The sequence below is a fragment of the Ursus arctos genome, unplaced genomic scaffold, assembly GCF_023065955.2.
Source record: "Ursus arctos isolate Adak ecotype North America unplaced genomic scaffold, UrsArc2.0 scaffold_7, whole genome shotgun sequence".
In the NCBI taxonomy this organism is placed as follows: domain Eukaryota; kingdom Metazoa; phylum Chordata; class Mammalia; order Carnivora; family Ursidae; genus Ursus; species Ursus arctos.
In genome coordinates, this window is record NW_026623089.1 from 23,944,952 (window position 1) to 23,960,309 (window position 15,358).

The window sequence follows — 15,358 nt, forward strand, 5'->3', positions numbered from 1 at the left end:
CTCTGTTTTTAAAATTGCCCACATTTGCCCTACGCCCGTTCTTCTCATGACTTATCCTCTTTATGGATTTGTAAGAACTCTTTCTATATGACAAAAATACTAACTCTTTGGCAATATTTTGGTCAATTTGCCTTTATATAGAGAAACTTTGATACATTAAAGAAAAAAAAACCCTCAGCTTTTATTTCATTTAATCTTCTTGATCTAGGCTTTCTGGTTTCCACATCTGGTATTAACTTTTTTTTTCCCAAAAAGTAACTTACTGTCATGCTACCATCTTCTTAACAACCCATACTGCGTGCTGGTGTGAAACAACACCTTTATCTAGATGATAACCTTCGGTCTTTTGTGGTTTTTTCCAATCTCTTCCATTGATCTGTTTATCAGGCATTTTCACTACACTCTTTGATTACTGAAGCTTTATAATATTAAACGCCTAGTAACGCAAATGCTCCCTCATCACTCCTCTTTTCCAGAATTTTATGGCTATTGTCACCTGTTTATTCTTCTGGAGGAACTCTAGAATCAGTTTTCGAGTCCCAACAATATAACTTCCTAAAATTTTTATTGGAAATATTAAATGTATAGATTAATTTAGGCAGATTTATATCTTTATCATATCACGCTTTTTCATCCAGGAAGTTTGTATACTTCTCCATTTTTCAAGTCTTCCTTTATACCCCTCAATAGAATTCTGTAGCATGTTTTATATACATGTCTTGCAGATATCCTGGTAACTTTATTTATAGATATTTTATTACTTTAGTTGCTATTGTGAAAAGGGGTTTTTCCATCATATATTCTAACCAATTCTTTGTATGAAAAGAAGCTATTGATATGTATATATTTATTTTATAACCTGCCACCCCAGTGAATTCTCATTGGTTCTGGCAGTTTATCAGTTAGTTTCTTGGGATTTGTGATAGAAAATCACAACACATGGAGGACATGTGCTCCTAACTATTATGTCTAATGCCACCCTTTGATCAGGCACATCAAAAGGAAGAGGTCCCTAAGAAGAAATAATGACATTAACAAGATCTATAAAATAACCAGAGGAGAGAGCATGATGACTTCTGTAAACATGATTTAAGGATGAAGAATTGGGTTCAACACCGAATGAATTTTTTTTTCCAAAACTTAGAACTATTGCAAGCAAAAATACAGAAATTTAAATATGGGAGTGTTTTGAAAGTCACTAAACCAGTTACAAAATATGTTCTAGTAATTCCATTTTTCCTCCTGTCACTGAAGACATTAGATTGTAAACTCATGCAAGACTGTAAGCATTCTGAGTGCAGGGACCTCCATACACCCAATGCCAACCTTGGTGCCTGCGCATAGTAGGCTCTCAATTTATTGAGGGGATGAATGGAGACATTGTCAAGATAAGCCACAACTGCACCTCAATAAAAGATTATTTCCTAACGTCTTAGAAGGAAAAATACCTGCACTTTTCAAAGGCTTACATAACAAATACAGTTGACTGTTGAACAACACGGGAGTTAGGGATGCGAATCCCACATGAAGTCGAAATCTACATATAACTCTGACTCTCCCAAAACGTAACCACTGTTACGTTGACCAGAAGAAGCGTTACTGATGACGTAAAAAGTCGATTAACACATCTTCTGTATGTTATATATATTCTATACTATATTCTTACAATAAAGTAAGCTAGAGAAAAGAAAATGGTATTTAAAAATCATAAAGAAGAGAAAATACATTTTATACTGTACCGTATTTATCGGAAAAAAAAATCCACATATGAGTGGACCCACACAGTTGGAACACATGTTGTTCAAGGGTGAACGGGATTTCTCATAACCCTACCTAGAGATTTAGGTTTCACCTAACTTTTAGCGAGGCAATGTATGTTTGTATGCTCTCAGGTGTGTTGCCTCATTCGATGACCTACAACTCACCGTAGCCCACGTAAGTTCGACACCGTGTTCCTGCCTCACATACTCTGGTGTGGTTAAGTTCAAACCTGGAGCCTCTGTCTCCAAGCCCGGAGCTGTTTCTGCCACACCAAATTTGTCTAGTAAATCCTATTTTCAATTCTATTCTTTTTCAGAATGAGATGGCATTATATCTTACTATTTATACAAACAGTAACGCACCTGGATAATAATAGATGCCATTTAGTGAGCACTTACTATGTGTCAGGTACTGTCCACAGTGCTTTGTATGTTTTAGCTCATCTCACCCCCCACCAGTAAACACGATGAAGGCGGGATCTGAACCCAGGTAGACATGACTCCACAGTTTGTATCCTTAATGGTTTTTCTGTGCTATAACGGCCTTCCGTGGCACTTTAATGTTTCCTCCCCAGGGCAATGTGATAGCTGGTAAAACAAGCGTTCACCACATGGTAAATTACTAACGGAGAAAAGAAGTGAGGGAGGCTTTTATTTTGGCCCCACTGATGCTTGGTACAATTTTGTCCCAGATAGTGCTAGTGGGGGACATTTGTTTTAATTTATCCCCATCTGCCATGAGAAAAGGGACTAAAGCAGACGGCCATGTAGACCCAAGACCTAAGAGTACAAACGTTATTTATTCCCATGGCAAGCGCTGAGCAATACTTTTGGCTGGATTTACATGATGCCAAAATAGTCTGTTGAAGAATTTTTTAAGGTAAGTTAGTTCAAGATATTCGAAATGATGTCTCCTGCACATTGGCTTCTTACCAGCTTGAAAGTTGTTTTCCTGATGACATTTGGCGGGTTTGTGTTCCTACGCATAGAGCCCTGGGTTACCAAATGACATTAGTCATCAATGAAATGTTTACAAAAGAATAAAACATAGTGCAAGATGGCTCTTGGCTCACCTCTCTCCAATCCCAGGATCTGATTTTTTAGAGTTTCCTTGTTCTGTTCCACTTCTGACTTTTGCTCTTCAATCTGGTGCAGTTTCTTATGGATTTGTTCTCTGATTTTGTTGAGCTTCCCGATGTCAAGACGCATCTGATGGACTTCTTCCTCTTTCGCCTGTAATTAGTGAGACAGCATTAACCAGGGACGCTCAGTAAATAAAGGACCGGTGACTTCATGATGGTAAGCTCAGAACCAATCGAAGGAAATTGTTCCTGTGTGAGCGCAAAGTTGTTCTACGGGTGAAACAAAAACACACAGTGTTTGGTTTTGAGAGAAATTGAAGAACTATTCTCTGAATAAAATATGTGGCTACGTAAGCTAAAAAATAGTAAAAAGACTGATTAGACCTGATGTCCCAAGATACCACCGAATTGTGGAATCAAACAGGATAAGACTGCTGAGTCGTATGTATCATAAATGTGTGAATTTGGTGTACAAATGCTGTATTTGGTTGGCAATTTTTATGGGCTCACAGAGTGATCTCTCTCAGAAGAGTAACGACAATCTATAACATATTCATCCTCTTGTGAACCCACGTGGCCAACGTAGCACAGTAACATACACTAGAGAAAGGGCCCTCCCTCCTCAGAGGATGTTCGCCAGTGGGCATGCATACAGACAGGTGGGCAGGGCAACACAAATAGGCAGGTCTACATAAAGGCAAAAAGTACCAAAATAATAGTTCTAGCAAAAGAAAGCACTAGATTTTTGTCAATGGACTTCAAGGTTTATGAATTTTTTAAAAATTTAAATTAAATTCATTTTTTTAATTTGCCATTCGTAGAAATTACCAGAAAAGCAACCAGTGATTCTTCCGCAAATAAACATCAGCAATTATCCCCAGCTCTTGACAAGGAAGAAACTGCAATTAGCCGGGCATATTATTCTCGGATTATTGTTAGAAGTAGAATCCTGTAGGTTCAGAATCTGATAACAAAAATACTTCATCTTTCAAGGTGCCCCATTCATGTTATCAAAGAAGAGAATTAATGGTGTAAGTATTTTTACTTTAATTTCACCTTAGGGGCTAATATATTATTTTGCCTTAAGTAGCCATTTCATTTCTGCTTCAATTTACAGCTTTCTTATAAATGGTTTCAAGTCAGACCATTCTGGACTGCTTTAAATGCTCCTCCGCCTCAGATTTCCATGGTCTAAATTAGCTGAACTAGGGCCCTTTCCAATTAGAATGATAGAATGTTCTAACTCAGTAGTTATTAATCCAGACCCTGTGGGTAGACTTCAGAAAAAATCCTGGAAACCTAAGACTGCATTCAAAACAAGATGCAAGATGTGCAAATAAGTGTGTGTGTGTGTGTGTGTGTGTGTGTGTGTGTACATGCTGTCATCAGACGGTCAAAAGGGCCTGTGATGCAAAAACTGTTATGATTCACTGATAAATCTATGTATCATTCTTGATTGGTCACTCATTTTGTGCTTAGTATCCTAAATGTAACCAGAGGAGGGTTTATGGACTTTTTCAGAATCAGTGATAAAGAATAAGGCTGCTCTGTTATGCATGTAGGTATACAATACATACCCAAGTATACAACTGTTATCCAAACATAATTTGCAAGCACTCTTCATTGAGGACCAGGAGAAGAATGGAAAGACGATCATGAAATTTACAGTGGACAAAAGTAAAAATCATGGTTCTACGATAATGGAAGTAGATACCTAGTAGAACCAATCCATCCCCGACCCCTCCCAATCCACCTTCTCCAGACAAATAGTAAAATATAATCTGACTTCTTTGCTACCCACTCACGTAAATGGTTTCTAGCTCAGGGCAACTAGCTACTTCCGAGGCTAAGTTACAGACGTGAGCATCTGAGCTTGCTTTCGAAAATATTTGCATAATCCTATGATCAATATTCAGGTTTGCGGTCTTAGAAGAATGGAAGGCATCGAAGTATCTACTTCCAGGCAGAAAGCCATCACTGGAGGCTTGCGCCTGCCTCTGACATCTCAAGGCTAATGCAGGTTACCCCACCAAGGGCTCCAGCCACAAAGGCAAACCTATATTCATAGGGAATGAAGGAGGGAGTGCTAGGGACCAGATCGGTCACTTGGTGTTTACTTTGAGCTCCAAAGACTTCTGCTGGTTCTCCTGGGATAGCTGCTCGCAAGCCAAACTGTGTTGTTCGTTCTCTTGCTGAAGTTTGGAATTTCTCATCTGAAACTGCTCCAGCTCCTTTGTGGCTCTCTCGTTCAAGATCTGAAAGATGCATAACGAGCTGGTTAATGCTTTTTAATCTGATTACAGTATCTGCCTATCCACACAGGAGGCCCCCACAAACCTCCTGGGACCGTCACAGCAAGCACACTTTCTTTGTCTTTGTAGAAATTGTTCTTTATCCCCGGTGAAAACACTAACGCACTCAAATATGATAAACGTTAAATGGCTGAGGAAAACGACGTCTTCTAATGAATAACACAGACAGCATCATTTTTTTTTCCCAGAGAGCCTTGGGAAGTCTTGTTCACAGGTGGCGGATAAATATTTTAATGCCTGTTTGCCATTTGGCAAGCTTCACATACACAACAATTGCTGTAATCTTTGCAAATGAGCTAGAGATTCAAATGGGTTTTATCAGCTGTGGGGCTGGGACACTCCGTCTTCAGAAGCAAATCCTGCATGAACATGCCTACCACGTTTTCGTGAGCAGAACCATTCACGACACCAACGCAGAGACAATTCCCCTTGAATTCAACTGAAGTCAAAACCGTGGAACAGCAGTGCAATGATTTCTGTCTGCCTGACTTCAGTCAGTAGGGTTTCCTCTCCCCTACTTTGACTGTCCTGAGCAGACACAGTTTCATTAAAAAAAAAGGGGGGGGGCGCCTGGGTGGCACAGTGGTTAAGCTCTCAGGGCGTGATCCCGGCGTTACGGGATCGAGCCCCACATCAGGCTCCTCTGCTATGAGCCTGCTTCTTCCTCTCCCACTCCCCCTGCTTGTGTTCCCGCTCTTGCTGGCTGTCTCTATTTCTATCGAATAAATAAATAAAATATTTTTAAAAAAAATAAAAAAGGAAGAATCTATTGGGGTGGGGTGGAGTCATTTCTATTGGCAGACTAGTGGGAGGACGGAGGGATAGCAAATGCGCTGAAGGGAAAAGAGAGAAGATAGTTTAGACAATTATTCCAAAATATAACTTGATGTGAGCGGAAGTTCAACATGGGAAGAATCCATCCAATTTCCTGTCAGTAGGGACTAAATAAAATCTAGCTGGCAATGCCAAAAAGGAAACTGTCTTTTCCACGAGTCCTGGATGTCGCTAAACAAAGCACTGTAGTTTGATCATCATGTTCAAAAACGTCCCAAATTTCATGCTCTGAGACGTCCCACGTTTCCCTTGTGGATACTTGCGCATTGTGTCGTGCCGATCTGATTCCTGCCTATATACAAAATCAATGAGGCAATTGGCAAAGAAATGTGTTCTAATATCTATTTTTTAAGTGGCAAAATGCTGTATGGCTTGGCAATTCTTTGGAACCTTCCTAAGAGAAAATACTTTCAAGGAATAACTTTTCTCAATTACATGAATTGTTTCTTTAAGAAATGAGAGAAGAGGGATGCCTTCTTGGCTCAGTCGGTTGGGCATCTCTCGATTTCAGCTCAGGTCATGATCCCAGGATTGTGGGATGGGGCCCTGACTGGGGCTCCGCACTCAATGGGGAGCCTGCTTCCCTCCCTCTCTCTCTACCCCTCCCCCAGCTCGCAAGCACACGTTCTCTCTCTCTGTCCCTTTCTCTCTCTAAAATAAATACAAAACTCTTTAAAAAAAAAAAGAAAGAAGAAAGAAAGAAAGAAAGAAAGAAAGAAAGAAAGAAAGAAAGAAAGAAAAAGAAATGAGAAAAGACAGACCAGAATTATTACTATTTGAGTTACCTTAAACTGCTATTATAGGGGAAATGTTAAAAATAGTACCATATTTAAAATGCATAAAGACAGAATATGATTTCCTAAACTTGGAAACTTAAAAATAAGTCTGTTAAGACACATGAAAAAATGTTCAAAATCATTAGCCAAAGGGAAATTCAAATCAAAACCACACTAAGATACCAACTTACGCCAGTTAGAATGGCAAAAATTGACAAGGCAAGAAACAACAATTGTTGGAGAGGATGTGGAGAAAGGGGGTCCCTCCTACATTGTTGGTGGGAATGCAAGTTGGTACAGCCACTCTGGAAAACAGTGTGGAGGTCCCTTAAAAAGTTAAAAATTGAGCTACCCTATGATCCAACCATTGCACTACTGGGTATTTACCCCAAAGATACAGACGTAGTGAAGAGAAGGGCCATATGCACCCCAATGTTCATAGCAGCATTGTCCACAATAGCTAAATCGTGGAAGGAACTGAGATGCCCTTCAACAGATGACTGGATTAAGAAGACGTGGTCCATATATACAATGGAATATTACTCAGCTATCAAAAAGAACGATTTCTCAACATTTGCTGCAACATGGACGGCACTGGAGGAGATAATGCTAAGTGAAATAAGTCAAGCAGAGAAAGACAATTATCATATGATTTCTCTCATCTATGGAACATAAGAACTAGGAAGATCGGTAGGAGAAGAAAGGGATAAAGAAAGGGGGGTAATCAGAAGGGGTAATGAAACATGAGAGACTATGGACTCTGAGACACAAACTGAGGGCTTCAGAGGGGAGGGGGTGGGGGAATGGGATAGACTGGTGATGGGTAGTAAGGAGGGCACGTATTGCATGGAGCACTGGGTGTTATACGCAACTAATGAATCATCGAACTTTACATCGGAAACCGGGGATGTACTGTATGGTGACTAACATAATATAATAAAAAAACATTATTATAAAATAAATAAATAAATAAGTAAATAAATAAAATAAAAATAAAAATAAGTCTGTTAAAAATAAATCATATAATGGTCACACAATGAATACCACGAGTGTGAAAGGTCTATTGAGCTCCATCCGATAGAACTTTCTGCAATGACATGAATGTTCTCTAGCTGTGCTGTCCAATATGGTATCTACTAGCCCATGTGTCTAGTCAGCACTTGAAATGGTACTAGTGCAACTGAGGACTTAAAGTTTTCATTTTATTTAATTTTAAATAACTTAAATTTAAATGGCCACACGTAGCTCGTGGCTACCATACTGGACAATGCCGCTCTCTAACTATGCGGCCACATAAATGAATCTCGCCAACAGAACACTGAGCCAAAGAAGTTAAACACAAAGGAGGATACCCTGTATGATTGCATTTCTGTAAAGTACAAAAACAGACAAAACTAAACGCTGCTGAGAATTCAGAATAGAGGTGAACTTCGGGGGAGAGAGTGACCAGGAGGGGACACAAGGGGACGTCTGGGGTAGTGTTTACTGGGCTGGGTGCAGGTGACCAAGATGTGTGTAAGTGGAGAAAATTCATCAAGCTGTACACTTGTGACTTACACACTTTCCTATGCGTACATTATACATCAGTAGAAGGTTCCAAAGAAATTAACCCGTTGGAGCTGAAAGAAAAAAAAAAAAAACAAAGGAGGTCATATCTACCTCTCCCAACTGTTCAAAGAGCAACGCAATGCTAAGTGTTATGTTACCCACATCTCTAGTGAAGAGAGTTTGCTACTTTCCAAAGAAAATTCAAAGTGCTCCAAAGCCACCTTTCCTGCCCTCGCGGGGACCACGGGGCAGCCCACGCCCTGCGTACCTTCTGCTCCTTCAGCTGCTGCTCCAGCTTCTGAAGCTCCTCCTTGCTCTTCTGCACGTACTGCTGGAGGGCCTTAATTTCTGTCTGCCTGCTGTCCATGTCCGTCTGAATCTGTCTGAGCTCTTTCTCTAGTTTTTCCTTCTTCCGAGACTCCCGTGAAGCTTCGTTCTGACGTTGCTGGATTTCTTGTTGGAACTAGGGGCACAGAAAGGACAGGGAGGAAAGAGATGAAGCCCATGCCAGGAGAAGCCGAGCTTCTCCCTTTCTCAGATCTTCTTTTTTCAGGGCAGTCACCTTGTAGTAGCCTTTCCCCTGCAGGACAGTCATCGTTGAACCCCAATGTTTAAACTTTTCAAGAATATTCTGTATTGCTTTTCAGAGCTTTAACACCAAACATCCACCCAGATGATGGGAACAAATCCACAAAGAATGGTGTAAAATCCAATGAAATATGGAAGCCTAGAATTCTAGAAGTTAAGCATGAAAAGAATTCAGAGAGAATTCATCCAATTCTCTATCAATAGGATCTAAATAAAATGTCACCAGCTACCCCAAATATGAAATTGTTTCACATGAGTCCTGGATATTACTAAACAAAGCATTACAGTTTTATCATGATGGCCAAAATCTATGAAAAATCTTTCTGTCGTCTCATGCTCAAAGGAGTCTCATGTTTTTCTCCTGGAGACTGCATGTGAGAATCATCTATTTGACTTCTGGATTTACATAAAAGAGTTCAAAACAGTGCTTACAAAGGAGAACAGGCAAGGCAACTACTGCCACCATCCCCACATGCAGGGCATCCTGGCCTCTACCAGGGACACCTTCCTAGGCCAAAACTGTAAGCAGTGCCCGGTCTTAGTGACTTCTCAGCCACAGACTGTTGAGAGGAAATGCACAAATCAAACTGCTCTTGCAAGAACAAACCAGAGAAACAAGCAGGACTACGGATGCTTCGTTTGGGCACCAGGGGGTAAATCTAACAGAGGAACAAGATGGGAAGGACTTCTGGAAGTTAATGTTCTTTCATCTTGCCCTCCATGGCAGAGCAGACCTGACTGATGGCCTGCTCCGCCTCTTCCCTGCATCGCTCCGCATCGTGCTGCTGTTGAGTGGTCTGAGCTAAGGACTCTCGTAATTTCACCACTTCTGACAAGAGCTGGTCTCGCTCCTTGGTCACTTCTTCTTTGAACTTCAGTAAATCTCGGATACTGGAAAAGAAGAACACAGGAGTCAGACTAAAAGGCCATCGGCTCAGGAGTCCTTCTTATCACCCTCTGAGCTGGTGTTCATAGGCAAGACTTCAGGTCAAAGACTAACACTACTCAGGTGTGAAAGAGAAAGATTTTTATGCCCTGACCATGGACGTGGTCGCTGCTTGTGAGTTGTTAACGGAAAAAGAAGTTCCAATAATAATATACATAATATGACCCCTTTTCTTATCTTTAAATAATTACAGTGTCTGTATATATGTGTGTGCATGTGTTTTATAGGCATTTTTATAGAAGTGCAGAAAAGTTGATTGAAACTGGTAACTGGTTATCTCTGAAAAGTGGAATATAGGGTTGGAAGAATTGGAGGGATGATTTTTACTCCTTAGTTTCCACGCCTCTGTATTATTTGAATTTGTTACAGCAAGACTACATTGCTATCGTCAATTCTTGTAATTAACCCTAAGGAGATATTACTTTAAGAGATTATTTGGTTAATATATCCAGTGGAGGGCTATGATCACAGCCATAAACTCTAAAATGAAGTATAAACATAAGCAAATAATACACATTGCCAGTTTTCTATCCATTCACCCATAGAGATTAGTTTCTTCCAAAGGGATGCAACCCAGATAAAATGTTCCCAAGAACAAAATTTGGAAAATCATTCATGATGCCAGTTTTGAGAGAGTATGTGATAATATTTGTTGATTTGAATTGCAAACCAGTTACTTCCACATCTCAAAAACCATTACGTACGATTTGGCATGACTTTCTGCAGAATTAGTGTTTTGAAAGTAGAAAGACTATGTCTGCTCTGACCTGTGCAGCAGAGCTAAGGTCTACAGCAAGGCAGCTACATGAGACCCGAGAAAGCAGAGAACTTGCACTTGAGGCACTTGCCACGGACAGTCATCAACCGACTGTCAGAAGCACAGTAATCTGACAATGTTTTTTTTACCAGTATGTTGATAGAACATAACTATTTAATAAGGAACCTTCAAGCCCGCATTCTGCTTCTTTTCCGGAAACAAAACCTTGAATTCTAAGGTTACTATGAAGACAGCCACACCTAAGTGCACTGTTGAAGGTGAAATTCTGGCCTGGATAGTTTCTTCTCTTCCTCACCATGTTCCACCTGTTTCCTGGCCTAGAACCTGAGAAGGAGGAAGGATGGTGATGGGACTAATCATGGGAGTTGGGGGAGTTGGGGCAGAAGTTGGAAATCAGAGCAGAATGAGAATTAATACTCCCCCGTAACTGGGGCACCTGGGTGACTCAGTCAGTTAAGCATCTGACTTTGCGGGGGGCGGGGGTGCTGGGATCGAGCCCCACATCTGGCTCCATGCTCTGTAGGGAGTCTGCTTCCTCCTCTGCCTCTCCTTTTGCCCCTCTCCCCACTTGTGCGCTCTCTCTCTGTGTTTCTCTCAAATAAATAAATTAAAATCTTTAAAAAAAAATACTCCCCCTAACTGGTCAGTTCCCTCCCATTGCTAGTAGTTGCTCTGATGAGGCTTGACTTCTTTAATGAGAAAATGGAGCCCATTATTATGGACACTGCATCTATTGTTAGTTTTCCTAGTCCCTCCCCAACGCCTGCACTTAGAACCATCTCTCCACATTGGATAAATACACCTACAAAGCATGAGAAATCTAGACACCAGTTAGATATGGTCAAAAATGGCTAAGGAAGTGTGTGTGCTCACCCCGACTCATTACTTAATGCAAGGTTTCGCATGACCTGCACAGTGCTAGAGTCCTAAAGGGAAGGTAAAGGTATCTTCCTTCAAGGAGCTCACGGCCTAATGGGTAACAAAGTGTATCAACAACTAATTTCAGTACAATGTGATCAGTGCCATACTTGAGATAGATGTTGGTTGCGTTCTATGGAAACAGAACAAGTGACTCTCATGCTTAGTCATTGGTTCTAGGGATGGGAAGGAGGTTGAAACAGAGATGCTGAGAGTGATGAAATTAAGACGGTGTTTGAGATAGGTCTCGAAGGGTGCATAGTTGCTTACTGTGTGGCAAAAGGAAGCAAAAGAATTCCTGGCATAGAAAACAGCATGTTCAAAGGTGTGGAGGCATAAGCAAGCATGGTGTTTCTGGACAAATCTAGTGAGGCTGACAGGCAGATCTATGCAGGACCCTGAAAGACAAGCTCAAGACGAGGCTGCATCCTTTGGGAATGGGAAGCTATTGAAGGTGTTTGGAACACGTACTGGAGATAGAAGCACACAGGTTCATGTTTCAGAAGTCTAAATCTGAGATGTGGAAGGTGGTGCAGAGGGGAGATGTCTCCTTGAAGGCAGGGAAACCAGTGAGCAGTCCATCACCAAACCCAGCAGAGAATGAGGGGCCCAAAGCAAGGCATTAGCGCTGCTAATAGCAAGCGGGGAAAGACAGAAGAGACGCTTAGAAGACAGAATCAACAAGACGAAGCTTTAAGGGATAACGGAGTGGCCTAGAACATGTTTCCTGGCCTAGAACCTGAGAAGGAAGAAGGATGGTGATGGGGCTAATCATGGGAGTTGGGGAAGAAGCTGGAAATCAGAGCGGAAAAGCAGCCAGTCCCAGTCCACAAAAGTTTGAAAGAAACCTAAAATATTATACTCGTTTTCAGATAGTTCATATTTCCGCAGAGCCAGAAGTTTAATATAACCACAAATTAGGAGCTCTTGGGTACGGAGAAAGGGAAAATTAAAAACAAAAAAATAGCGATAGACGGAAAACGATCTCCAGGAAACCACAACAGGAGACTCTTGTATCACAAAGAACATTCAAGGTGACACTGCAAGCCCCGGGCCGTCTGCCGAAAAGGGGGCCTCCGCAAAAGCAAGTTCAACACCCATCAAGAAGTCATGACCTACTTGCTATCCTGGTCCATGGACAGTCCAGACCCCTGCTCCACTAGTTTGGTTAGGTTCACTATTTCCTCTTTCAGGGCAAGGATCGTCTCCTTGGCCTTCTGTTCTTTGTCATAGGCTGAGTCCACCATCTTCCAGGCCTTTTCGATTTCCTATATGGGCCACGGGACATTCGTGAGAAAAACAAAACTACGATCCAGATGCAAGATAAACTGAGCAAACAGAATAACGAAACAACTCCACTATAGCAGTCATTTATGGGGAAAGAAGGTTACATATTGTACATTATGCATCCCATTGATATTGACTTACTGAATTGCTCAACAGGAGCCAGTCAATACCCAACAGCAGCTTTAGGAGGAGTCCTGGCTCACATCCTACAGGGGCTGCTGTAACGAGAGGGATATTTCTAATAAAGATGTTAAGATACGGTTACAAAATTAAAAGGGAAAGTGTATGTGCTTTCCAAGTCCAGACATTTTTGGAGGAAAAAAAATAATGAGGAGTGGCCTTGGATGCAAGCCGTAAATGTGAAGGTCCTGATAGATTCCAAATTTAAAAACTGTTTTGTTCTCGGGTCCCAAGTAAGCAGTCCTGGGGGTAATGTCAGCTTTAGAACAATTCGTAGCAAAGTGGTCTTCGCTGTCACGTAATTGTATACAACAGCCTCGGTGATTCTCATTCCAGAAACCCACACCCAGTCCTTTTCTCATCAAATGCTCACAGGGGAAAAACAAAGCCCTTCGCTGGGAGTGGAAACAACTCACGCAGTTTGGGCTTTCTTACTGTTACGAAATGCAATGTGGAATCTTAGCATAAATACTTAAAAGGGAATTACAACCATTCAAATAAGTGACCAAAGCATAGTAAATGTTGCAACAGCCTTGAGTTTTACCCTGCTCCTCAATTTTTTTAGCAAAATTTTGTCCCTTGGAATGTGAGTCCTTTATACAGGTAAGAACCTATAAGCTCGAGGTGACAATATTCCACTTTCATGTTGACAAGTCATAAAATGAGCGGAAGAGAGGATTTCCATAAATTCGTGCTCACTATTACATTAGAAAGAGAGAAGGGTCTGGGGTAACTTTACATAATTTAGTGATTCAAAACAGTTATGGGGTATTTTTTTTGTAGCAAACGTAAGTACTATTTTCAGCAGAACAAATGAAGGATAGTTAAATGAAAATACGATTATATGAAGTTTTGTCCCGATCAATCACCAATTATATTTTAATCAGTTCATGACTTCCATTTCCAGTTTTTTAATTTACAATAAAAAAGGGGTTTTTTTCTCATCAGAAAATGAATTAAAGCCTTCTTTTATTGGTTTCTCGGCAAAAGAAGAAAATGACAATAGAGAGAAAATAGCACTTTAAAAAAGGTCGTTTCTAAGAAAACAGATGTCATCATTTGCACTGGTCTTGGAGATTCATTTAAATTGGGTGACGTTTCATTGTATGATATCAAGGGACTTATCTAAAAAGTTCATGAGTTATTTCTCATCACTAGGGTCTCAATTATAAATTAAAATCTCTTAACTTTTTATCACCCTGAGATCAACGAGGAACACTTACATTTTACCCTCAAAATAATGCAACACAGTTGAGAGTGAAAAAAATAAAGGGTAAAAAGGAGCCAAACTTCCTCAATATTCCCCAGACTGAATCCCTGGTTTCCCGTTAGGAGGAACTGGGAGGATTAAGGAGGAAGCAAGATCATGAAATTTACTATCTAGGAATTTTCAAGGTAATTTCTCCTAAAACAGTGGGAAAAGCAAAAATATGAAAATATCCTTTTAAAAAAATCCTTAACAAGCTATCATCATGAGATATTTAATTACTCATCTTGTATCAAACAAGACATACCGAGGTCCCTAATATTACATTTACTTACCTCTAACTCTTTTAGCTAACCTACTATTTCTTAGAAACCAGGCCAGTAAGGTTCTGCGTTATTTTCTGCATAGTGAAATTCACCCAGGCTAATTATTTCCTTTGAAAATGAACATTAGTCCCTAGGCTTAATGAATATATAAATCATGTAAATTTTTACTTAATAACTCATTTACTACCAGCCTAGAGCTGCCAATATAAGGAAAGAAAGACGTTTCAAATATAGGATGCGTTTATGGCCCCTCTGCCTCGGTTCGTTTCTACAAGATCACTGACCTTCTTCAGGGAGGCAATGGTGGTCTGATCATCCTGGGAGAGCTTCAGGGCAGTGGCGACCTTCGCGGAATTAACCACAATCTCTGCATTTAGCTCCCTGCATTTGGCCATCAGACGCTTTTCATTGTCATAAGACTTCTTCATGACAGCATGAAGCTTCTCATATTCGATTCTAAATTTCTCCAGACTTTTGTCTCCTGAAAGTTCATTGAGAACCTCCTGAAAATCCCTTTCGATTTCTTCAAATGCAGTTTCTTCCAGGGCTAGTTTCTCACTCTTTTCCTGTACAAACGAGCAGGGAGAGGAATGAGTATTGCAACATGTACACCATTACTATTCGGGGATTATTAGCTATTATTAGCTATGAAGGTGAGACCTTCACCGAAGCAAAATAAAGGCCACTGACAAAACTACATGATGGAAAGACATCTTGTTCATCCCCTGATGCATGTATAATGTACACATGTGTGTTAGGATAATAATATGTATAATATAATAACAATATATTATATATATGTACACAATAGTAATA

At 40.5% G+C, this 15,358-nt stretch overlaps 1 protein-coding gene across 1 annotated transcript in view; it reads right to left on the bottom strand.

The window, feature by feature from the left end:
* CFAP58 (cilia and flagella associated protein 58) overlaps positions 1-15,358 on the bottom strand; it is a 105,835-nt gene that overhangs the window by 72,615 nt on the left and 17,862 nt on the right. Inside the window, exons 3-8 of the mRNA XM_048218933.2 lie at positions 14,827-15,108; positions 12,662-12,810; positions 9,635-9,791; positions 8,581-8,775; positions 4,960-5,097; positions 2,834-2,993 (exon numbers count right to left, since the gene is read on the bottom strand). Of these exons, the coding sequence (XP_048074890.1) occupies positions 2,834-2,993; positions 4,960-5,097; positions 8,581-8,775; positions 9,635-9,791; positions 12,662-12,810; positions 14,827-14,970 (943 nt within the window). The 5' untranslated portion in view covers positions 14,971-15,108. The remainder of the gene's footprint in view (positions 1-2,833; positions 2,994-4,959; positions 5,098-8,580; positions 8,776-9,634; positions 9,792-12,661; positions 12,811-14,826; positions 15,109-15,358) is intronic.